At 47.4% G+C, this 23,128-nt stretch overlaps 8 protein-coding genes across 8 annotated transcripts; 2 read left to right on the top strand and 6 right to left on the bottom strand.

The window, feature by feature from the left end:
• Positions 1–678: 678 nt before the first annotated feature.
• LY89DRAFT_720739 (uncharacterized protein) lies at positions 679–3,097 on the bottom strand. The gene is made up of 7 exons (XM_018218590.1): positions 3,002–3,097; positions 2,837–2,926; positions 2,426–2,784; positions 2,163–2,324; positions 1,810–2,014; positions 1,333–1,741; positions 679–1,266 (listed from the first exon to the last, which is right to left on the bottom strand). Exons 1-7 carry the CDS (start codon positions 3,014–3,016, stop codon positions 920–922), a joined length of 1,587 nt encoding a protein of 528 aa, XP_018068786.1. The 5' UTR covers positions 3,017–3,097; the 3' UTR covers positions 679–919.
• Positions 3,098–3,890: 793 nt separating this feature from the next.
• On the bottom strand, positions 3,891–5,479 carry LY89DRAFT_698746 (high-affinity nicotinic acid transporter-like protein; the record flags this gene model as incomplete). Its single annotated transcript, XM_018217003.1, has 4 exons — positions 3,891–4,222; positions 4,275–4,486; positions 4,539–5,260; positions 5,312–5,479. 4 exons carry the CDS (start codon positions 5,477–5,479, stop codon positions 3,891–3,893), a joined length of 1,434 nt encoding a protein of 477 aa, XP_018068785.1.
• A 443-nt stretch (positions 5,480–5,922) lies between these two features.
• Positions 5,923–8,259, top strand: LY89DRAFT_650240 (uncharacterized protein). Its single transcript, XM_018212101.1, has 4 exons — positions 5,923–6,032; positions 6,084–6,105; positions 6,174–6,257; positions 6,309–8,259. Exons 1-4 carry the CDS (start codon positions 5,953–5,955, stop codon positions 8,169–8,171), a joined length of 2,049 nt encoding a protein of 682 aa, XP_018068784.1. The 5' UTR covers positions 5,923–5,952; the 3' UTR covers positions 8,172–8,259.
• Positions 8,260–8,304: 45 nt separating this feature from the next.
• On the bottom strand, positions 8,305–9,376 carry LY89DRAFT_686902 (periplasmic binding protein-like II). Its single transcript, XM_018215388.1, has one exon. The coding sequence runs from the start codon at positions 9,315–9,317 to the stop codon at positions 8,361–8,363; it is 957 nt and encodes a 318-aa protein (XP_018068783.1). The 5' UTR covers positions 9,318–9,376; the 3' UTR covers positions 8,305–8,360.
• An 835-nt stretch (positions 9,377–10,211) lies between these two features.
• On the bottom strand, positions 10,212–16,759 carry LY89DRAFT_620889 (Sec63-domain-containing protein). Its single transcript, XM_018210928.1, has 4 exons — positions 15,933–16,759; positions 15,666–15,866; positions 12,786–15,617; positions 10,212–12,730 (listed from the first exon to the last, which is right to left on the bottom strand). Exons 1-4 carry the CDS (start codon positions 16,653–16,655, stop codon positions 10,499–10,501), a joined length of 5,988 nt encoding a protein of 1,995 aa, XP_018068782.1. The 5' UTR covers positions 16,656–16,759; the 3' UTR covers positions 10,212–10,498.
• A 907-nt stretch (positions 16,760–17,666) lies between these two features.
• On the bottom strand, positions 17,667–18,677 carry LY89DRAFT_590256 (NAD(P)-binding protein; the record flags this gene model as incomplete). The annotated part of the gene is made up of 1 exon (XM_018209581.1): positions 17,667–18,677. One exon carries the CDS (start codon positions 18,675–18,677, stop codon positions 17,667–17,669), a length of 1,011 nt encoding a protein of 336 aa, XP_018068781.1.
• A 1,614-nt stretch (positions 18,678–20,291) lies between these two features.
• Positions 20,292–22,139, top strand: LY89DRAFT_686898 (S-adenosyl-L-methionine-dependent methyltransferase). Its single transcript, XM_018215387.1, has 5 exons — positions 20,292–20,931; positions 21,008–21,158; positions 21,221–21,483; positions 21,592–21,748; positions 21,801–22,139. Exons 1-5 carry the CDS (start codon positions 20,535–20,537, stop codon positions 21,832–21,834), a joined length of 1,002 nt encoding a protein of 333 aa, XP_018068780.1. The 5' UTR covers positions 20,292–20,534; the 3' UTR covers positions 21,835–22,139.
• Positions 22,140–22,257: 118 nt separating this feature from the next.
• On the bottom strand, positions 22,258–22,871 carry LY89DRAFT_686897 (endoribonuclease-like protein L-psp). The gene is made up of 2 exons (XM_018215386.1): positions 22,672–22,871; positions 22,258–22,616 (listed from the first exon to the last, which is right to left on the bottom strand). The coding sequence occupies exons 1-2, from the start codon at positions 22,781–22,783 to the stop codon at positions 22,315–22,317; spliced, it is 414 nt and encodes a 137-aa protein (XP_018068779.1). The 5' UTR covers positions 22,784–22,871; the 3' UTR covers positions 22,258–22,314.
• Positions 22,872–23,128: the final 257 nt, after the last annotated feature.

Genomic DNA, 23,128 nt, shown 5'->3' with positions numbered 1-23,128 from the left:
GTTGTTGAACTCATATTGAAGTTGACTTCCCCACCCTATTGAAATTGGGTTGGATTCATTAAATTGGTGCTAGAAAGCATGTACCGTAAAAATTACAATAGAGAATAGTACTGTTCCAGAAGTGGTAGGACAATGTAAGCGGGCCATTTCCCAAATGGGAAAAATCATGCACAGTATCCACTCATGCATAACACACTTAGTCCTAGGATCTTGATGTAAAATAAATATCGGTAAGTATGACAGATGATGACAAGGCTTAGATCTGGAATACAGTCTACCATAACGCACCTAGGGTTCCCTTTACCCGATTCTCGCTCTATCAACCACTTCGAAATTGTTCAAGCTTTAGACTTCGATGTCTAGGATCTCAAGCACACAATAGCCTTGTCCAAGATGATCAACAGATCGTCAAATGCGTCTTGCTCTAACTCAAGCCGTTCATGAAATTACAATCACGTGGCTTGTCGACCCCTATTTTTGCCGAGCAACACGACAAGGTCCACTGGCTTTGTCATCATTGTCTTGAGATATCATGATAGTGAGATGATAAGCTGAATAGTTACAACAATCAAGCATTCAAACCATGTGTCATTGGCATGTACTGACGAAGATCTAATTTTCGGCTCAAAGCTAGGTAGGTGGGCGTACTTCTGTGATGACAAATCCACAATTAAAAAACCCATATATGATCGTAGCTACAGATATTGTCAAAATTCCCCAATCTCTAAGTTCTATGTATACTATCAACGGTGTTCCCTCAAGTTTGTGCCTCCTCTTTGCACGATTGGTCTTTTCATGGCGAGGATCAAAGATTGTGGAGGACTCCAGTTGACCATTTCGGCTTAACGCAGAGCCTATTATTGGAGGCGCAAGCTCAAGCAAGGAGGCCTCGCGATTCAGCCAGATTCTGGGTCCATCTTTAACTGCCATTAATTGTTCCCTGAGTCCATTGCGGACTCCCAGTTATGCTCGATAAAACCGCAACATGCACGATACCCGTGCTGACATAGAATATCCTCACATTTCCCAGCCAGCTTACAACCGAGAAGCCGCTACCAACATCCACGCTCGTCAGCTGTGACCACGGTGTCTGGGAGATCTCCGTCCACTGCCCTGAGTTGGTAAAAGTTTCATTTATGATATTATTCGATGACACCATCTCCACGCGAAGGTAGCCACCGCTACTATCAGCGGTCGCAGGCTCGTAGCTCGCACCAAATGGTAAGCTTGAATTCAGGCCTGTGGTCGCTTCGAGAATTGTGTAAGCTGAAGTCGGTCGTCAGCTAGTCTCAGATATGATCAGGATCTCTTGCATTGGGTCAGACAACTTACGAGTGTTCCAGCTGCCCGGATCCGTGTTGTTGTACACTTTCAAATTACCAGACGGATCAAAGTACACGACGCCAAACATAAGATCTGAAGCGACAGTATTCATAAACGTGCTCAAGGACGTTCCGTCACGCATCAATAGGGTACCTGGCTTGTCTCCCGTCCATGCTGAGCCACTGGTATGTTGAAAGCCTTCTTGTAAATAGCCCGTTGAATTCTGATAATACAGGCGTGGGCCCTCATATGTATTGACAATCGTGAGGTCAGAGGTCGAAGATGGTGCGGTCCAACCAGTCGAGATCATAGTGTTACTGGAAATGCTGCAGGTCGAGGACGTCAAAGACGAGGAGTTCGGGCAAAGGAGGACGCATTCGATGATTTGATCAGAAGAATCCATGTAATACGAGTAGATCTGGAATAGCGGATTAGTAATCAAGCCTTATAGATATAGACCCAACGTGAGCAGAGCAATGAACATACAGTCGTTGTTGCTGAGCTGTCTATAGTCGCGTATGCTGTCATGGGTGACAAAGCCTTCGGCTGTATGGACACTGGCAGGAGTTGAGGCGGCTGAAAGGCCATTGAAACAAGAGATGATTCATGAAGCAGTCGATAAACAATCTCGTTCGTGGTAGCATCTTGATACAGGAGAGCGAGTCGATCGGTGCTACTCTTGGTTGTCTCACTGTGGAAGATCTCAGAGTTAGCAATATTTCTCTAAAGTATGATCAAGGAGCGCAGTGAATGGTGAATTATGTCTCGTGCTTCGTGAGACGCATGATTCCCCTCCAGAGCCATTTTGAAAGAAGAAAAAAATATCGTAGATCACCTACTCAGTCGTGTAAGTCGCTGCGATTGAATTGAGTTTTAAGCTGGTTGTCGGGAGTGGGGTAGAAGACGAAGTCCCAGCTGCTGAAGTACTACTTGAAGATGTACTAGTTGCTGATGTACTTTGAGACGATGATGCAGAAGTAGTCGCGGAAGTTGCTGCTGATCTGTATATATATATGAAGTGTCAGTAGATTGTTATTTGTCGCTATTGGCAAGGTGATCGCAGAGAATATGAAGGGCTGGATGAGACATATGAAGACCTGACTTTTTCGAATCTTTGCTGGCAACAGACCCTCCAACACCTCCCCCCACGGCTCCAGCAATTACCAATAACAGCAAGGCTAGTAACAACCAGAACCACTTCACACCTAGGCCACATATCCGCCTGTCGTTATTGGGTGTCGATTGATCGGGGCCATGGAAACCGATCGGAGGACTACCGTACAATGGTGACTTGATGTCGTGGTTCGAGTACTGTTGTGCAGGTACATTCCGATTCGCTACTTCTAGATCTGAGGGTGGGTTATGCTCAAGGTTCGAGTAAGTTCTTGTACTGTCACTGAAGGCCCCTGAGCCCGGAACGGGACGTCGAGGAATGAGCGTAGGGTACTGTTCGTGATCTTGCTATATAGTAAATGTCAACACTGTACACATGAAAATGCAGGAGTGAGCTTACAAGATGTTGCGCGCTAATATGGGAATTGGATTGATTGACACTCATATTCGGACTGCTACTGGGATCGTGGTGCTCTTGAAATACCGCATTCTAGCTCATCACAGATAGTCAGTGGTCTTGTTACATCTCAGCCTTGTCGTCCATTGGGCCTAACGAGGAGCATACACTATTAAAACTCATGTTCGTGAACAGAAACGCACAAACATCTCACTTGTAATCACCGCTAATAAACCATTAAGCAAAACGGATAGAGACGAAGTGTGCACAATCGCATCGAACCGCGAAAGATGCGGAAAGTTCAGAACGGGGAGTCTCAGTCGAAGCAACTATTAGTCTATGTACCACCTAATGCGACGCCCTGATACCATCCTTATCCTGGAGGAATCCTTCGCATGCACATGTCTTGATACGGAGTACAGCCCAATCAATATGCATCTCCGGAGCATCTTGAGTCTCCAAGTCGAATCAGTAGCAGCCACACAAGTGACAATCCTTGAGCATGTAAGGCACTAGGCCGCATCTCGCAAATGAGAGACGATAATGTGAAGATTTGGGGGCCATCGCGGCTGTGAAGGATGAATAGCCCCGTCACTAACGATGCAATGATCATGTTATCCTTGTCGAATGGACGGCAGGCTCAGATGAGCTTGTAAACTGAGCTAGTTCTAGATGCGGAATTGATAAAAATGGCATTTGTTCAGATGGCATCAACACCAACAGAGTACAGCCCACACCAAGACAGGGTGCCATGCCGCTTTAGCTAAGCTGGGAATTTGAGTTTGGAGACATCGCTATGCAGCCTTGCATCGCACGCGAATTATAATTTTATTTAATTTTGAAGAACGAATTTGTTTAGAATTAATCGTGTGAATACGGACATGCATCAACTATTTTGCAAGGCATCGATTATTGTCTCACAGTACTGAAATCTAGTGCTGTGCAGCGATAATGTGCAGTCAATATAAATCACGGAGTCATACATCATCAAAATCGTTATTTCCTATACTAACATCCTCAACTTTCAGCTCGCCGTGTAGGAAAAATTTGGGTTCTCTCAAAGTATGTACATAGTATCAAGACTCATATCTCCTTCCAAACCATTCGTGGTGGCTCCTTCTGCAATAAGCTTTTCCTTCTTTGCATTTCTGCGTCTAAGCAAAAGCCAACATCCGGTATAGAGGAACCCAGCAACGACTGTGAGACCAGCAGAGATAGCATTGCCAGCTATGTAGCGCGGTCCTTGTTGGCTGGGGTATAGTTGCGATGATACCACTGCAGATACATTTGCGATCGAATATGCCAGTGGCATTCCAATTGCACGTTTGGTATCTGGAGATAAGTTTGTAGCTATCCAAGTGACTGCCAAAGTGGAAATGGGGTAGAGCCCTACTCAGGTGTTAGTAATTGATGCAAAATGTCGAACATTGATTCGACTCACCTAAGACGAGTATGAACATCCCAGCGTAGCCTGCTCCGGGATGTGCAGTCCCTACGCAGACAAGATATCCAACTGCAACGGGCACGCAGCACCCAATGATGAAAACGCCCCGTCGTTTGAGCTTATCCGAGTAGTAAACTTGAATTATGAGAGACGTGGCGCCAAGAACGTAGACTGGAATGGTCATATAGTTGACCCGAAGAGATGCATATCTACACCCGATCAGTAAGTTGCTCGAAAAAGTAATTCAGCACATGTACTCACCCAAGACCAGCAATGATAGTAGGTAGGAAAACACCGAAACCATTTATAGCAACAGAGGATGTGAAGAAAGCTATGCCAAGAAGCCAGACAAAAGGGTCTGTGAGAGCAATCTTAATCCACTTGCGTTCGAACTTGTCTTCTCCTCTGAGTGCAAAATCCCGTATCTTCTTCAGACGCATGGTTTCTTTCTCTTCTTCATTCAAAAACCATGCTGATTCGGCAGAATTCGGGAGGAATATCCAGCCAACGCCGCCAACAAAGATTGTTATGCAGAATTCAACAATGAACAACCATCTCCATGCTGCGAGTCCATGTCTGGTTCCCATGGTCTGAACAGCGTAAGCGAAGAGCCCGCCGAAAGCACCAGAGATGCACTGGGCCAGATTGGTCGTCATGATACGCTTTCCTGCAAGCTCTCGAGGGTAAATGGTAGAAAATAGGTAGGCGAAACCTTGGGCAAGACCTGCTTCGGCAGCATTTAAGATCATACGAACAGCGATAGCTTGGCCATAAGTGTGGATGAATGCAGTTCCAAGTGTAGTGGCACTCCATATGACGAAAGCAGTGCCGATAGCTTTATTGGCACCCCAGCGTCTGACGGCCAAGACCCAAGGAAGTTCGAAGACAATAGTACACACACTCGAAAGGGTATTGATATTGCCGAACTCGCCACCTTTGAGGCCGATGTCTTTATCGAAGCCAAAGACTCTGGCATTTCCAAGCTGATCAATAATTAGTTAATGTTACGTCCTGGGGGTTTCGAGTTCACTTACATTGTTCCGGTCGAGACTGGACAATACCAAGAAAATAACTGAAACAGGCAGCACGTATTTATCGAATTTTCTCAGAGCGGCTCTCTCTTTTTCGGGGTCGATCTCTATGACTGTGCCTATATCTTCGGCAGTATAGTGAGCAGAGGCTTTGGTGTCGGAGTCCACCATGGGAAGCTCCGACTTTGTATCGAGTGTTTGCTTGGAGTCCATCTTCGTAGCTTAGACAGTACTGAAAGCAAGTGTGCTTTGATTGTGAATTTGCGAAACCGCAAGTAGCTTGTGAAGAAATGATTCCTACATTTTGACGAGTCGTGTATCTATATACCTCATGGTCTTCAATTCGCAGCTCTAGCTATTGTCTACTTTGACTGAACATCGCATACATGATAAGAATAACGGGAACTTAGATAATCGATAGGGCCGCGGGCTCAGTCGGACAAAACCTAGCCTTGGTCTCGTTTGCATCCCACTTTCGACACAAAATGCGTGGAGTGGCTTGTGATTCACATTGATAGCCCTAGAGTATCCGCTTTAGAGTTAGTGTCGGTTTAGTCCGAAAGCTCATTGCGGACATCTACTATCAACTATCAACTTCTCTATCACGATAGAGACAATCACAGCTTTGAAGTCGATTTTCAGAAATGGATACCAGGATATCGAAAATGCATTCTCCATCGGTCCGCGGCCAAAGGCTTGCGAAAGGCGTAACTGCATGTCAGAGGTAAGGTGTCATAAGCGATACGATAGATGGCTGAAGGCTTACACTTGATAGATGTCGTCGGAGAAAACAGAAAGTATAGTGATAGCTATTGCCCTTATCGTAGAAAGATATCTATATCTCTGACGATTGGGGAACAAACAGTGTGATCTAAAATATCCGAATTGTTCCAATTGCGAAAGCGCCCACTCCCAATGCTTAACTTATCACTCGGGAAAACAAGCTGAGGCAAGTTCGATGCTAAGTACTGTACATGACAAATGGCTGAGGCTCTTCAAGGTACCCCGCAACTACGTGTCGAATCTAGAGGCACAGGTAGAGGAGTTGAGGCGGGAGAATCAAGAATTACGCACGCGGACTCAGTCCAGTTTGGTCAATAGGGAAAGTGCAACTTCACCTGGAACATGTTCTTCAGGAGGACAGGAACTTAGCACCTTGCCCGCAGGAAGTCCTGCAACATCTGATGCCAGCTCGGGCCACTTCCAGGACTTGGTTAAAAGTGTGAGGAATGTTGTCGTTGAGCCATCGAGACAACCGCGCTTTTTAGGACAAAGCAGTGGCATCACGCTTGCAAGATTGGTCATGGCAGCAATCCGAGTCGAAGACCTTCCCTCTCCACTATTTTCTGAACAACGATCCTATGACCCCTCTTCATCTGCGCCACCGGCTGAGGCCTCTCTTCCTCCCCTTCATGCTGCAGAGCATCTGGTCGAGGTCTACTTTCAGTACCGCACTGCGCATTTGCCAATTGTAGACCGGTCACAAGTCAAAGAAGCTCTTCAGAGCGCATACTCCTCTGCGAGTGGTCGCCAGCTCTCGGATCATGCAGTCGAGAAAGATATTTTTACGACTTACATGATCTTCGCAATCGCGCTGTGTGATGTACCTAATCCAGCTGGGGGCCGACCAACCCAGAGCGAGGGCTGCTTCAGGTCCGCAATTGGCTGGATTGAGAAGGTCATTATGTACTCGAAAAGTGATCTCGAAACTCTGCGTGCTGTGCTCCTACTGGCTCAATTTGTCGCATTGTGTCCTTCTCGAGGAAGTTTGTGGCATTTGACTGGCATCGCCCTACGTTTATCTATCGACATAGGCCTCCACTGGGAATCTGAAGAACAATCCTTGAATATGGACCCAGACATGTTGCACGACCGTCGACGATTATGGTACTCTACTTACCAGTTCGACCGTGTATTGTGCATCACTCTTGGGCGTCCATTTGGCATCATTGATGAAAGTGTAAATGTCCCGCTTCCAGATTCTTGGACGGGATCTCTTAATGAAGTGGACGGTCACAGTCAACGAGCTCACAACCACTTGTTTAATATGTCGAAACTGGAGTCTGAAATCAAGCATGTACTACACAGCCAGGCTTGGACACCGAGGCTAGCATATCCTAGGGTGAACTACGCAGCCTGGGTCCAGGACATCCAACCTCGTCTACAGGACTGGTATGCTACTATTCCACCGCCTAGTAAAGCTCATGCGTCTTCCATATTTGCTAGCCAGGCCTACTGGGATGCCAAATATAACAATGCGATCCTCCTCCTCTATCGGCCTGCTTCAATAGTCCTGCATGCGTCGACTGAGGAGTTATTCATATCTTTTGATGCGTCTTGCAAGTTGATTGCAAGCATCAAGATCTTACAACGAGAAGGAAAGATCGATGTGCTGTGGACAACCGTTCATCATCTGTTCATGGCTGGCCTAGGAGTCATATACGGCCTCTGGCACTCACAAGAGATACGAAGCCGACATCCCGTCAGCAAAAGTATTTCTACTCTTCAATCCTGCGTCTCAACTCTCTCTGCCCTGTCAGAGAGCTTCCCTGGTGCTGCAGGTTGTCGGGACGTTTTTGATACACTCTCTTCGGCGACAGTCGATTGGCTGGTCACTCATGGAGCCGAAAACAATCGCATGGAGATTGAAAAACAGATGGAAGACCTGCTGCAGCAATTGCAGCCATCGCGTGGAGGCATGGTCACCCCGAATGAGAATTATGCCAGCAACATGTCAGCTATGCTGTCAACTGATAACTTTGCCTTTAGTGAGATGCTTAGTTCTGCCGCGCAATGGCCGGATTCTTATGATATGAATCTTGGTAGCATAAGTAACGACTTCATGACAGGAACAATAGAATAAGGGCAAAACTTCTCTCATGATGAGAAAGTGGGGTTGCAAGAGTAAAGATCAGAAATTCATTGAAGTGCAGACAAGGGGAGAAGAACACAACAAATGTCTGAAACGCGTGAGAAAAACGATACAAATTGATTTCATGCTATGTAGATCCCTGTTTCAACACCACTATGAAACTTTTGAAAATATGCAACATTACTTAGCGACCGCAATCCCATCGTGGACAATGGATTCGTAGGCAAGAGGCTCTTTCACCAGACGAGCATCTCGGAGTCCCAGCTGCCACCGATTGAATCCTTCGCGGGGCACGGTAGTAGTAGTCCACATACCATTGCGCCGAAACGCATTGGTTACCTTAACAGCGACATCGACAGGAACAGTAGGAAACAGCTCAGCGAGTTCATCCCGAAATGATTCAGCGTCGTGCTGGAGCACCCAATCTATGCCTTTACCAAGCGCAACACAGAACCGGTTCTGCGCGTCAATGACCTCCGGCGTGATAGTCGCAGTCTCTCTGTAATACACACTCCACGGGACGTCCTCTTGCTCTACCATCTCCATAGCAATCGAGACATTGGGATTACGGTCCACCATAGCCAGCGCAGAGAGATTATCGGTAACAAAATAATCTCCCATACCGCCCTGGAATAGATTCCCCAACATAACACCATCGAGGTCCTGGATATAATCCAGAGACCTTGGATCGATGTCATTCTCGCGCATCAACATCTTGAAGAAAAGGCCTACGCTGGCTCCGCCGCCCGATTTCATAAGTACCGTCTTGCCAACCATATCCTGCAATTTGAAGCCGTCGTCATGGCCCCGTCTAAGTAGAGCGAGAGGACAGCGATTCGCGATCTGTGCGAAGACGGTGTAATTCTGTACTCGGTCCCGGTACATGGACGGCACCCAGATGCCGCCGAGAGCCATGTCGGCTGTACCATCGGCGAGGGCGTCGAGCACGCCGTCCCAAGGGACAGGGATGTTCACAGTGACGTGGAGGCCTTGTTCTTGGAAAAAGCCATGTCGGAGCGCGATATACTCAGGGAGGTAGTTGAGGTTGTAGCCAGTGGCGGTAAGGCGAAAAGGTTGCGAGATTTGTTGCCTCCCGTCGTTAAACGAATCTGGTGTGATTGGTCCTGGGTCACCCATTGTGTGTTGGAGCGTAATGTACGAAACAGAGGTAGGAACGGTGAGAATGTTGATAAGTGCGTTGGAATAGAAAAGAAATCAATCCTGCAAAAAGAAAATTGCACTCACATCACCTTTTCCTTTCATATAAGCAACTCCATGCCACCACCCTTTCGGGTATATCACTATCGTCGGAAAAAAGCGAAACGTATTACTTATCGTACAAAACGCCACAATATCGGAAAATCACTATCAGAAATCAGTATCTGATCGGAAACTTCCTAATAGAAGCTATCACTTGATGTTCACTAAGTTGCAATTCAGATAACAGAAATTTCTTTTTCAGAGTTGCAATCTTTTGATTCCCCTCAGTCTTGGGGCGGGGTCGGCAATAAGCGAGCCCCTGACTCAGGGAAGCGACCGCCCAACATTGACCTGGACAACAAAGGCACCTGAAAAGCAATTAATGTTTATTAAACTTACAAATGACAATCAAACGAACAATCTGGATCAAATCTCTATATGTCTCGTTTTCGAATGCCAACCACTTCCCCCTAGGTAGCTTTCTCCTCTCTCAATCACGTGCAGGCTGTCAGCAACCTCCATACGAAGGTCTGTTTTATAAGTGGTGGGAATACAGGGCAGTCTGACCAATATTGCGCTATAATCCTCTATAGCGTGTACCCTGTCAAGACCGTACTCTATGTTTTTAGGGATTACAAGCTGTAAATTCGGAAATTGGGTTCGAGCTATAGCGACGATTAGCGATTGAGGCCCTACAGAGCCCTGTAAGATTACATTTAGTGGGCCACGGCACCTGATTATCACGCAGCACGCTGAAAGAATACCAGTAGTCCGATCAATTTATAGCTGTACTGACATGACTTATAGAGATCACTCTATTATGAAGTACATGCAGCTGAAAAGTACAGAGTATTGCAGTGTATTGAATGTCCAGAATTTGCCGGAACATTGCCGCTGGTATCTGGTAAAAGCATCCCCAACCCCCCTTCGAATGATACCACCTTGTCTATCAGATTGAGCACAACATCCCAATCTACCTCAGTTGCCGGCCTTCGATCACGTGGAATTTCAGAGCTTGCGGAGAACTATTCCTGGCTATTGCATAAGATTGACAACATCCAAAGAGGCACACCACATAACTTCATTTCATTCATCAAAACCTAGTCCACTTGCCCAAATCAAGAACTCGACCCAACAGCACCCATCCACCTATCCTCCCCCTCCTTCCCCTTCCCCTTCTTCCCATCATCAACCACCTTCGGTGCATCGGGAATCTCCACCCCCACAACCTGATAAACCATCCCCAAATACCCATCACTCACAACCCAAACATCCAGCCTCCTGCCATCACTAAACGTACCATCTTCATTCTCCGGCAACTTAATCACCGCTCTCGCACTTGGCCTAGGAGAAATCTTCTCCTTTCCGTTCGCACCCGGACCAGATGACCATCCTACTCGCTTGATGGCGATAATCTCGTCGCGGGATTCATTACAGAGCATCACGAACCAGCCTTCGTTCTGAGATTTCGGGAAGCGGGGGGCGTACATCTTCCCATCTCGATCTGTGAGTTGGTTCTGCCGATTCAGAACAATGGTTATGGACACAGCACTAAGATCGCGGACATCAATTTTGAGGTTTGGGAGCATGTTGGCTGCTTTTTCGAAACGGGGGAGTGTTGATGGCGGGAGATGTAATGTGGAGATCGTGTTTCGGTAGTCTCGTTCTGTGGCTGCTGAGAATTCTTGTAGAGTTTTGGGTAGGTGCTTGTCAGTTGGCACATCAATTCCGACGCCGGGTAGGATGGAGAGTGGGTACTCGGCTGGCCAACGAGCGCATTTGATACATTGCAATAACGTGATCATCTGCATACAACTTGAAAGGTAGCCTAGTTCGGTAAGGACGTCGATGCTAGCTTGAATGATACGAATAGCTTGGTCTAGGACACTGGTCTGATCACCGACGTAATCAGTGATAGGCAAGTCAATCCGTGACATGTGGGCTTGTAGCAAGAGGAAGGCCTTGACGTGAGGATCCCATAGAGGCAGATCTCCGAAAGCTTGTATAGACAATGGTAGATTCTTGGCGAGTTCTGCGTTTATGAGATCTTCGTTATGACGAACGGGAAGTTCGTCATATTCTGTAGCGCTGGACATCCATGAGAGGGCATCTGTGAATGTTGCATTGCGCTTAGCATGCTTCACCAGATGGCGAATGGTACGATGAGATAGGTAGTAGTAACTCATAATCTTGCCGAGAGGTGTGGAGTCGACGTCTCCATTGGGGAAGATCTCCAAGCATTTTGACTCTGCAAGCTCGTTGAGAGACTTGTCCACCATGGAAATCATGTACTCATTAGCCTGCTGTTGCGCAGCAATCGTGTTGTGTTCTTCAGCTGAGATCTCAAGGCCATAGTAAGAAGGATTTTTGTGCAATCTTCGGAAGAAGAATGTCCAGGTAAGGTAATCCAAGGCATCTTGCTTGGTGGTGATAGTTTCAGCAGAGACTTCAGCACCAAGATGGTTATCAAGAACATTGTGCAAAGATGACTCGACAGGGAATCCAGTATGGAGAAAGTGTTTGTAAAACGCTTTCTTGGAGTCTTGCGTAAAGATGCGTGCAATACCCGAGGTATCAAATTGAGGTCGACCGGCTCGACCCAGCATTTGCAAGACGTCCGTGAGATCCATATCCTTGTAGCCTTCGATCTTAGCGTCGAAAAATTGTGTCCCTTTGACCACTACCAAATGTGCAGGCAGATTGACACCCCAGGCCAGTGTACTGGTTGCTACCAATATCTGAATTTTGTTATTGGCGAATAACTCTTCTGCTAGAGATCGATCCGACTCGATCAGACCAGCATGGTGTAAGCCGATACCGAAGCTCAAGGCCTCCTTTAGGGCATCATCTTTGACTCGATCGAGATTCAGCTGCAGGTCATCTTCTGACATCTTGACGAATCTTCTTGGATTATCTTCCATGCCACAGAAATTGATCAAATCCTTGGCTGTCAGGCGTGTCTGTCTCCGAGATGCCACGAAGACGATTACGGGCTTATCTGGGCTGTGCGTCTTAATGGCAAGGAATGTAGGTCGATTCATCGACTGCATGAGAGGGCAAAATCCTCGTACTTCTGGGAAGCCATCGATGAATATCTCGAGAGGTACTGGTCGGACGGAATGGCGGAAATTGAACAGCCCTTCTTTGACACCTAGCCAATTGCCGAGATCCAATGCGTTAGCGCATGCTGTTGACATGCCCATAAGTCTTACGGGGTTCTTTGACTGTGCAGCGATGTAGTTCATACGCGAGACAATGATCTCGAGAATAGGACCACGATCCCCTCCCAAGAGATGGATCTCGTCGATGATGACTAGACTGACTTGTCTTACGTAGCCTCTCGTTTGCCACTACATCGAAGCGTCAGCATTTCCGAAACCAGTAATTCTGCAGTTATATACATACCGATCTAGATATACCGTCCCATTTTTCAGGGGTGGTGATTATGATGTCTGCATCTTGGATAGTGCGGGTGTCAGGTGTGTTGTCTCCAGTAAGCTCAACAAGCTTGAGGTTCATCTGCTTCGTAAGGCGAGCACCCCAGTCTTTGACACGCTCGCGGACAAGGGCTTTCATTGGAGCAATATAGACAACCTTGGAGCCCGGATTCTCGCGGAAAGCCCACCACATTGCCAACTCACAAGCAATGGTCTTACCAGAGCCAGTTGGCGAACCTAGTAAGACATTTGCAGACGTGTGATAGAGACAGTGGAAGATCTGTGTCTGCATAGGATTGAAATACTGGAAACGCTGTCCATAAATCTCTTCTAGAGCAGGGTTCTTGAGTGCTGTGATGGGCAAGGGTTGGAGGTTGAGGAGATCTGTGTAGACGCTCTCGGTATCAGGTCTAATCAAGTGCTGGAATGAGATGGGATGCACTGTCTCCGCCCCAAGCCATCTGTCAGAAACTGCTCTTACATAGATCTGAGTGGGCAGTGGATCTGACAAAGGTATCGTGAAGTTGAGCTCGTGATCATCGTACAGCTTCTTACGATTGAGAATGAAGAATTCGTGATGGTAGATCTCGGAGGTCTCCGAATTCTCGACCCAGATCCAGTAGCTTTCGGAAGTTCCATTATGCCTGTCATTCCAGCGGAAATCCGGTGTCAAATACAAGCGAATCCTCAGAACGTCTCTGTTTAGAGGCGCGATTTTTGACTCAACGCTCAGCGTGGGGAAGTTGTCCAGGATCTTAGATATCGTCTTTCCAGCCGCATGATTGTGAACCATGGATCCAATCTCAGCCGCATCCATGTCCCTCAATGACTCAATCGAGATTGCCTCCTTGGCGTCAAGTTGGTTCAACACAGGTTTCGGGAGCTCGAATTGGTGTAGAGGATGTTGGAATGGCCAGATCCTCTTCTCGATAGACTTGCACAATGAAAGTAAGACGAGACATTGATGTCCCCAACCTCGATTGAGAGCAATCATAAATAGTGCTCGACAGATTCTGGCAGATTGCTGGGCAACATAGTTCGAGTCGTTGGCTAAAGCAAAGTCCTCGAGGTTTGCGCGTGAAATAAAAGATTGCAAAAGAATATTCGTCTTGGCTTGAGGTGAGTCGTTCTTCTCGCCAACATCGCAAGGGGCCGATTCCTCGCGGAGCTTCTCAAGCTCTTTAGATTCGTTGTCTCTAGATTGTATCTGATCAAACTCTCCACTCATCGAAACCATCTTGAACACGTCCGCCTCTGTGGCCTGTGGCTGCATCATTGTATTGAAGATCTGAATGCTAGTATGTAGGATGTAGTACTGGCTTGCAATTCGTCCGATGTCTTTACTTCGCAGCTCCTCGGTCGTCTCATTGAAAATGATCATTTGGCACTGCTGAAGTGTCCTGGATGCTTGAATCACAAGCTGGCGGCGTCGTTGTACGAGTGTAGGATCGTCTCGAATCTCAGCCCAGTCGATGCCATAGGTCAATGGATTGCGCTGCATACGCACAAACAGGTACGAATATCCCAACCAAGTGACTGCTTCGGGAACAGATGTCACAGTGCCAAGGGCAATTTCAGCATTCAAATTATCCACCAGATGCTTCGAAAATCGAGACTCAATTGGAACTTGAGATGTGACTGCTTGGAGGTAGTGGGCAAGCTTGTCTTGTGTTGTACAGATCATGCCAATACCCGTGTCTTGAAATTGAGGTCGACCAGCACGACCAAAAATCTGAAGAACATCAAGGATACCAAGATCGATGAATTTACCATCTTGAGCACTGTAGACTTGGGTGCCTTTGATGATAACAGCTGCTGCGGGCAAGTTGACACCCCAAGCTAGTGTAGCGGTACAGCAAAGGACCTTCAAGACGCCACTACCGAACAATCTCTCAATGAGATTTCTATCTGATCTAGCCATGCCGGCATGATGGATACCAATGCCCTTGGGAAGTAGTTCCCGGAGTTCTCTCCCACGAGATTGTTTCATGTCCTTGACAGCAGATTCATATTGTGGATGGTTCGACGGGTCGAAAAGGTCCACGCAAACCTGCTCAATGGCTTTCTCGTAAAGCATCTTGGCAGTATTGAAGGTATCCTTTCTCGAGTGGACAAAGACCATGATCTGATGATCAAGTTCCAGCATCTCTCTAACTTTCTCGAACGCAGTGGTATCAATATTGTCTCGAGAGGTTTTGGTATTTGGTTTGCCCTTGACGCCTATGAAGTGTTGTTCGAGGGGAACAGGTCTGAAACTCGCGTCAAAATAGAACAGCCCAGCATAACGATTGACCTTGAGGAAGTCTGCGACGTCGACATAATTTGGAAGCGTAGCCGAAAGTCCCACAATACGAATTAGAGACTGCGTACTTTCAACTTGTCGCTCAGTTCGTGCCACCAACGACTCCAGGACCGAACCTCGATCATCGTGAAGCATATGGACTTCATCAATGATTAGAAGTCTAACTTTTTGAACAAGCTCAGTGTCCCCAGTGCCTTTTCGCGTGACGACATCCCATTTTTCGGGAGTCGTGACGATAATCTGAGTCTGGACGATCTCTTTCTTCGTGAGATGCATGTCTCCTGTCAACTCACGCGCCTGGATACCTAGCCATGACATTCTGCTCCCAAGCTTCTGGGTGATTTCTGCTGCGAGTGCTTTCATGGGCGCGACATAGACAATCTTGAAGTCTTCAAGGTTGACTACGAAGTCCGATGCTTCAGGCTGATCAGCAGGGCTTGGAGTAACATTCTGTCCAATGGCATGGAGGATGGTGAGCATTGCTGCATCAGTTTTACCCTGTCCAATAGATCAGCATTGGAGCATCAAGGGATCTGACTAACTTACAGCACCGGTTGGAGCACAAATCAGCATGTTCTCACTGCTCTGGTAGGCAACTGGATACACGAGACTTTGCATACGATTCAAAGATTTGTAGCCTTTGAAGGTTCTACGACAAAGGCCATCCATAGAGCCAATGTCAACGAGCTTCCGACCAACTCCAAGGGTGCCGACTTTGCCAGCAGGAATAGAATATTCCTCATAGTTCTACATATAGTCAGTCCTCGATCAAACCCTGCCTGATGTCCCAAAAGAACGAAAAAGCAGACTTACCAAATGCTCCGTCCTCTCGCTCCCAGCTGGCAAGGCATATTTCTTGCCTCTCGAATCCAGAGTGTTGCCCGCGGAATGAGCCTTATAGACATGAGGATACATAGTCTCATCCCTATTGACAGCCGGTCCCAACGCCGCATTCTTATGTTCAAAGTCAGCCCTCCTCAACGCCTCCTCACGCTGCCGTCTAGTTTGCAGCTTCCCCTCAAATAAGCCATCCGTCTGTTTCACGCTCGATGAACTCGTAGCCAGAACTTCTTTTCGATGAGAAATCAACTCAATAACCAAATCTAGATCATCGAATCCAATCATATCCGTCAACGAAGATTGCAATTCTTCTTCCCCACCATCCGAAGCCAAAATAGCCATGATTTGCTCCTGCAGGTCCGAAGCAGAGAGGCCTTGCTTCCGAGAAGCTAGACCTTCGCACTTAGATTTCAGCCATTGGGGACCGAATTCCAGCGATTCCGAATCTGGCGTGAACTCTTCGTGAGCATCACTGCTCCACGCCTCATCCTCGGTCTCGGAAATGAAGTCCCAGACGTCATCGCCGCTGTTTCCAGAGGTGAAGTCTTCGTCTGAGAGGTTTATGTCTGAGCCGTAGGTATCGAGATCGCTGTTTGAGGTGTTGGATGGTAGTTTGAGCTCGGCAAGAGCGGCTCTCATGGCGGCGAATTGCGTTTGCCATTGTGCTTCCGCGGAGTTTAAAGTGGCGGGAGACATTTTAATTTTCTGGTTGTGGCTTGTGACACGTTATGAGGACAATACAAGAGGGAACAGATGATGATATCCGTTTAGGATACCTTTCTATGTTCCCTTGAACGTGATGTTGAGGTTGATGGTTGAGTCAGGCCGGGTTAAGGTCTATGAAATCACGGCTAGTGTAAGGGTACGTCTATCAATAGTGGGGTGAATTGATTACCGCACTATTCACGAACGATCAATATGAATCAAGTTACCTAACGCGGAGGATGCAAATTAATCTTGAGCATGCCTATACTTCTCACATGATAGCCTGACGTCCTTCTCTATCTAGTTCTCGTCTCAACAACGAGAAACACCAAGCTAAGTCTATTTTTTTTTAAGATGAAAAATTCCGAGATCAATGAAAATCGTACAACAATATTTGCGCTCTACTCGCAATTCGCGCTGTGGGCGCCATACGCGCTGAATGCGCTGTATGCGCACATTCAGGAAAGCTATTTCAATAGGGAGTCCCAAACCATTCTCCAGGCACCTCTCCCCACTCTAGCTCAAGGAACATTCGAATGTATTATGACACCACTGCAATCACCTTGAACTCCTCTTTCTTATGTGTATCAACCACATTTAAGTCAATACAATAGTGCGTGACTATGTTCGGGTCTTCGATATAAGTACATTTAGCTCTGTAATTAGCTCTCGTTAGTCTTGAGATGAAGGCTTAGAGTAAAGGTTGTTGCTAAGCATCTGCTCTTTTTAGTAACTTCATGCTCGTTGGATTTTATAAAAGAATAAACTACATGTTCACAGCGAAGAGCCGAGGTAAAATGATTAATAGAATATCTGGATTCATTTGAATTTGACTCTACCCTATGCCATTGCACCTGATTCCGCTTGCCAATTCCGATCCCAAATAAAATATCATCGAAACCATTTCCTTAAGCTGACAAGAAAGCCAGGGAAACGCAGTAAAAAGAAACGCTATTGTCTCACGCCGTCATAATGCATCCCATATCAATCATCAATCATCACTCATGCCCCAACTGCCTCAGCCTGATGCTTACACTTACTGCACCAGCTGTGACCGCAAGTACACTGCTTGGTGGCACTATTCGTCTTCTCCAGCTTCTCCACCTTTTCGACCTTCTCGAACTGACTATCGTTCACCAACCACTGCGCAAAAGTCTGCAGATTCGGGTTGATCCGCCTGGCCTTCTCGATATCAACGTTGAAGCCCTCCTTCTCGAACCACTGGAACATGGCACCGATATCGCCCATGAACTTCTTGGCCAACGTTCCCATGATGTTCAAAGCGTGCGGCATCTCGAATCCCATCGTCTCCTTGAAGATCTTGCGGCCTTGATCGTAATTCAACTCATCGCCGGCAATACCGAGTGCCTTGCCAGCCCATTCATCCGGAGCCAGGATAACGGTCGCGACAAAGAACCCAATGTCTGAAGTAGCGACCATCTGCACAGGCTTCTTCCCAACATTATGCCACATAGCAGCGAAGGATTTGCCGTTGAAGTCATTCGACATATTCTCGAAGAAGGTAACGGGACGCAAGAATGTCCATGCTGTGTTTGTGCCCTGCGCGTTCGCCTTGATGTACTTTTCGATTCGGAACTTGGCTGCGATATGAGGAGCTGGACTCGGATTCGTCTCGGAAAGGACCTCTCCACCTCGATCGGCAGATGCGAAGACGAAGTGTGAGACGTTGTGGGCTACGCAGGCATCGAAGAGTGGTTGAGTTTGTGATTCCTCGTATCCTGGCGGACCATGGACGGTGACGTTGTAGACGGCATCGATGTGTGCAGGTGCCGCAGCGAAGATTGCTTCTGGTACTGTTGGCTCGCCAGCAAGGAGTTGGACTCGTGGGTCGAGAGCTGCAAGGGCTTGAGCTTTGGGGGATGAGGGGCTGCGAGTGAGGGCGAGGATCTTGGCGTCGGATGGGAGTCTGGGAGAGGCGAGGAGTGCTTTGACAGTTGAGCTGCCTTGTGTGCCAGTTGCACCGCAGATGAGGATCGTCTTAGGAATAGCCATGGTGAGGGGTAAGAAATAGATAGTTTTTGGAGGGGCTGACCGTGGCGGGGAAGAGGTTCCCAAAGGAGCTGGTTGAAGCGGTGAATACTTGAAAGTCGAGGATCCTGGGGTGATTCTCGAAACTCGCTGGAAGTTGAAAGGTCGTACAAAGGGGATCGAGAGAAACAGCTGTTTGCTGAGGGGTGACAAGTAAGGCTGTGGCACAAGGCTAATGAAGCTAAATTAAGCAGTTTCCCCTGGCGCTAAGCTTGATACAGAGATCTTTGGCGAATCAAGTGATTGCTGGATGAGGAAGCTGTGAAGATGTTGATGATGACTGTGGGATGAAGAGGAAAAGCTTACTGCTCCTCTGATACTTATATCCAACATCCAACGGGACTATAATCGTCACTTCTGATGATTTGTTGGATGATGTTGGCTTTTTCCATTTGATTGTTCCATGTTGCGAATCCATCGGCCGTAAATTTCTCAGCCACACGCCATCACACCGATTTCATTGGACGCCTTGCAAATTGTGCAACTTATGAAACCCGTTAGCTCGAGGCTGTGCCAAGAATATCCGTGCAGATGAGACGACTGGAAGGATTGTTAGGCCGATGCACTCACTGCTGTGCCGTGCTTCACTAACACTTACGGACCTAACACTGCTCGGGCCAATACCACCATCTCTGCGATATTCACGATGCTAACAGTCTGTTGTCTCGGATAGACGTGCGTCATATTCGATTGAGTTGATGCGCATTGTTCAGGAACTTCAGAGCCTCCACGAAGGGAAAGACAGGTCTTGATTCGATTTCCGACTGCCGAGGTCTGATATCGCAACGGACGACACAGTTTCCCTCATTCAACTTTTGTATCGGTCTTCATGCAAGAGGGTCTATGTTCTCCGTCGACTTCTGAGAGCTTTACATCCCGATGGCTTCACTGTAGTACAGGATAGTGTTGTTGAACATAACCTTATGTCGGTCAGGGCTTTGATTAGCCACGGCACCGACTCAGCAAGGTGCTGAGAGAGTAGAGCAGAGAAAGTCTATGTTGGCCTTACTTCTTATATAGCTCAGGTTTCTGGGGCTTGCCCCTTGAACCTATAACCTCATTCTATTCTCTTTGATACGGTGCAGTGAGATCCGATGCAGTGCAGCCGCTACGGCACAGTGTGTCTAGGTGGAAAGCACCAAAGTGTGTTGCATTGTTACATCTGAACAGCCGTGCATGTTGTACATCAGAGCAGTGTCCGCAATCATTCCACTTAAAATGCAGGCAGAGAAATTCTAACATTTTCTATCGCCTGTTTTGAACAAGTCGGTAGTTACGCTCGGCGAATGAGGATAGAGAGGGGACAGCGGAAAATGCCTCCTGCTGCAGGGACCTGGGAGGCGCCGCAAGTCCGCATGTTTTTTTGCTCTGCCCAGAATGTACATAACGAATGCGAGCTTCTCCACCTACTCGATTGCAGCTGCAAGTGCGGCCGCAGTATTGAGCCTGTAGTTCACAGCACCAACCGGGAGATGTTATGCTCGGAAAACGATCCGAATACAATGATGTTGGACCGATCAATATGTACTGTCTGGCAACATGGTCGCGGAATACGACGTGCGGTGAGCTGTCCGTATTGTCGGTAACCAGTCACCATGAGAGATCTGAAGGATCTTCGCAAAACGTGCGGATGTAGTAATACAAATCCACGTTAGAACAGTGGGGTTGCGTGGACTGCCCCGGGTTCGAATGGTACAAGGCTGCTTTCGTGCATCTGCTGTCACTCCACAGTCATTTGCCGGCCACAAGATCTTAATTGCGACAAACCCAAACCTGTCTAATCGTCCCCTTCCTCGATATTTCTCCCGCTTTAAGACAGCCATGTGTAATGATACCGAAGCTGTTACCAATCCCACTGCCATTGAGGCAGAAGCTGACGATTATGCGTACGACTCGGGCTTCGGAGAAGACTTCAACAGTTCCACGGCGTCGATTGGATCGAGTATTATGAAATATCGCGAGGAAAATGGCAGGACATACCACGCTTACAAAGAAGGCATCTACGCTTTCCCAAACGACGACCCAGAAGCCGATCGATTAGATCTACAGCACCACCTTTACAACCTAACTTTCGAGGGGAAATTGTTCACCGCTCCTATTCCGAAGGAGAAGAAGTTCAATCGTGTCTTGGATGTTGGGACAGGGACTGGGATATGGGCCATCGATTTTGGAGATGAGCACCCTGAAGCGACTGTTCTTGGTATTGACTTGAGTCCAAGTAGGTCCTCTTTACGTTCTGAAGACTTGCAACGGATTTTTCATTCGTTGCGTCCACCAGCTCCTAATCATTCTAGTACAACCAAGCTTCATCCCACCAAACGTCACTTTTCAAATAGACGATGCAGAAGAACCATGGACATACTCCTATAAGTTTGACTTCATCTACAGCCGCATGATGACAGCCTCCTTCAAAGACTGGCCCAAATTCTTCGAGCAAACCCTCAAGTACAACCTCTCTCCCGCTCTCTCTCCCATTTTGTCTCCTCCAACTAAACTCCAACACACAGTTTCCTAACACCCGGCTCCTATCTCGAGCTCTCCGACCTTTGCTTCCCCATGAAATCAGATGACGGGACTCTCTTACCCACCTCAGCCATCACAAAATGGAGCAACCTATTCCTCGAAGCGGCAGAAACGGCGGGCAGGATCATCAATAGCGCAAAGTTCTACAAGACGCAGATGGAAGCGGCTGGATTTGTGGATGTGGTGGAGAAGGTGTATAAATGGCCTACTAATCGCTGGCCTAAGGATAAGAAAATTAAGGATTTGGGTGAGACTTCTTCTTTTGTCTCTTGCAAATTTCACTTCTAGAACAGCGAGAAGGCAGTCGACGTTGCTCCGCTAGTCTAATAGTTAAGAGGCTAATGAAAAGGAATAGGAATGTGGAATCATGAGAATATCACGCCTTCACTTGAAGGGCTTAGCATGGGGCTGTTCACGCGAGTCTTGGGCTGGCAGAAATTAGAAGTGGATGCATTTTTGGCGCAAGTGAGGAATGAGATGAAGGATACTAGGATCCATGCTTATTTTCCAATGTGAGTTCTTTGTCTTGTTCCGAGGAGCAGATGAGCTGATATCGGGGTGCAGATATGTTGTTTATGGAAGGCGGCCTGAAGAATGACGTGATTGAGGTTCTGCGTTAGGCTGGAGAGAGCGTGATGGTGAATTAATATTCCCTTAAACGTTCACTTTCTGGAAATTTGGAAAAAGATTCGATATTCACTCAATGATTTCGAGAAAGCAGGAGTCAAAGAGATATCCACCTCGGTTTTAATCTCTTGCAAGAAGCTATAAAAAAAAACGGTCCCTCAACGTACTTCTCTTCTACCCAAGCCCAATCAGTTCCAAGAAAGTCAAGGTGGCGGGGAGTTGAGTTGTCCTGCCTATTGCTGAGCCTCGGCGCATGCTACGTCTTGGGGCAAGTTGCTCTGCGATTCCTTCAATGGAATTTTATTCGAGAATATTTTCTCGTTAGTTGCTTTGTACCTAAAACGAGTATTTTGTTAACAGCAGCCCTTAAGTTGGCAGCATAAACAACAAACAAATCAGGTGGAAGCACCCAGCACCTTCACCCCTCTCCCCCTCCTCTCAAACCCCTCAATCACTTCCCCTCAACCGGCACATGAGCCCTAACATCAATCTCAACCTTCATCTCCTCCCACGCCAAGCTCGCCACACCCACCAACGTCCAAACCGGCTGATGCCCCCCGCAAAACCTCTTCACGCACCTAACCATGATCTCCACCACGTCGTCCGAGACGCCCACATGGTACGATTTAATCGCAAACACGTCTTTGAAGCTCGCGCCCGCTGTTCGGAGAGTTTCCGCGCAGTTCTCGAACGCTTGCTCGATTTGCGCTGTGATGTCGGAGGGGATTTGGCTGGTTGTGCGGTCCCAGCCACCTGAGGGGGGAGTATTAGCAATATGAGATGGAAGGGAGGGGAGGGGAGGAGGAACCTTGACCGGAGCACTCGATTATGTCGCCTACGCGGACGGCTTGACTGTAGCCGAAGTCCTTTTGAGCTTTTTGGCCGTAGCCTTCGTAGTTGTAGTAGGTTAGGTGGGACATGGTGCTGAGAATATCTGCGTATTTGGTAATTGGAGTGAGAAGATGCTCGATGGTATTTTGGATTTCTTCATACGTACCTATTCGTATCTTTATATGCTTACTCAATTCAACAAGCCACGAGGATATTTGTAAGCCCCTCTCCACTCCTCTTCTTGGCGAGCATTAGTGCTGTGAATTGTGTTGTCTTGCCGCTTAATAATCGACCGCTTTTGGCATAAGCGAGAAACTTTAAAGGGGACGGTATGGAAGCATAACAAGTCAAAAAATGATATCGACGTGCTCGATAGTCATTGCTGTAGTGCTCTGACTCACCTTTCTTTCATTATGAATTTACTCTATGACATA

Source organism: Mollisia scopiformis, assembly GCF_001500285.1.
Source record: "Mollisia scopiformis unplaced genomic scaffold LY89scaffold_17, whole genome shotgun sequence".
Taxonomy (NCBI): Eukaryota; Fungi; Ascomycota; class Leotiomycetes; order Helotiales; family Mollisiaceae; genus Mollisia; species Mollisia scopiformis.
Note: the sequence above shows the minus strand (reverse complement) of the source record. Positions and strands in the feature narration are given on the sequence as shown.

What these genes read in the sequence shown, in the direction of transcription:
- LY89DRAFT_720739 (XM_018218590.1), bottom strand. An exon ending in ATATTAGCGCGCAACATCTT is followed by an intron (nt 2,785 to 2,836) that starts GTAAGCTCACTC and finishes TTTACTATATAG; the next exon opens with CAAGATCACGAACAGTACCC. An exon ending in GCCAGCAAAGATTCGAAAAA is followed by an intron (nt 2,325 to 2,425) that starts GTCAGGTCTTCA and finishes ATATATATACAG; the next exon opens with ATCAGCAGCAACTTCCGCGA.
- LY89DRAFT_650240 (XM_018212101.1), top strand. Translation starts at nt 5,953, where the DNA reads ATGGATACCAGGATATCGAAAATGCATTCTCCATCGGTCCGCGGCCAA. An exon ending in GTCGTCGGAGAAAACAGAAA is followed by an intron (nt 6,106 to 6,173) that starts GTATAGTGATAG and finishes GGGAACAAACAG; the next exon opens with TGTGATCTAAAATATCCGAA. An exon ending in ACTCGGGAAAACAAGCTGAG is followed by an intron (nt 6,258 to 6,308) that starts GCAAGTTCGATG and finishes AGGCTCTTCAAG; the next exon opens with GTACCCCGCAACTACGTGTC.
- LY89DRAFT_686902 (XM_018215388.1), bottom strand. Translation starts at nt 9,317, where the DNA reads ATGGGTGACCCAGGACCAATCACACCAGATTCGTTTAACGACGGGAGG.
- LY89DRAFT_620889 (XM_018210928.1), bottom strand. Translation starts at nt 16,655, where the DNA reads ATGTCTCCCGCCACTTTAAACTCCGCGGAAGCACAATGGCAAACGCAA. An exon ending in GCGAGAGGACGGAGCATTTG is followed by an intron (nt 15,867 to 15,932) that starts GTAAGTCTGCTT and finishes GACTATATGTAG; the next exon opens with AACTATGAGGAATATTCTAT. An exon ending in GGGACGGTATATCTAGATCG is followed by an intron (nt 12,731 to 12,785) that starts GTATGTATATAA and finishes GCTTCGATGTAG; the next exon opens with TGGCAAACGAGAGGCTACGT.
- LY89DRAFT_686898 (XM_018215387.1), top strand. Translation starts at nt 20,535, where the DNA reads ATGTGTAATGATACCGAAGCTGTTACCAATCCCACTGCCATTGAGGCA. An exon ending in TGGTATTGACTTGAGTCCAA is followed by an intron (nt 20,932 to 21,007) that starts GTAGGTCCTCTT and finishes TAATCATTCTAG; the next exon opens with TACAACCAAGCTTCATCCCA. An exon ending in TTCTTCGAGCAAACCCTCAA is followed by an intron (nt 21,159 to 21,220) that starts GTACAACCTCTC and finishes TCCAACACACAG; the next exon opens with TTTCCTAACACCCGGCTCCT.
- LY89DRAFT_686897 (XM_018215386.1), bottom strand. Translation starts at nt 22,783, where the DNA reads ATGTCCCACCTAACCTACTACAACTACGAAGGCTACGGCCAAAAAGCT. An exon ending in AATCGAGTGCTCCGGTCAAG is followed by an intron (nt 22,617 to 22,671) that starts GTTCCTCCTCCC and finishes CTCCCCCCTCAG; the next exon opens with GTGGCTGGGACCGCACAACC.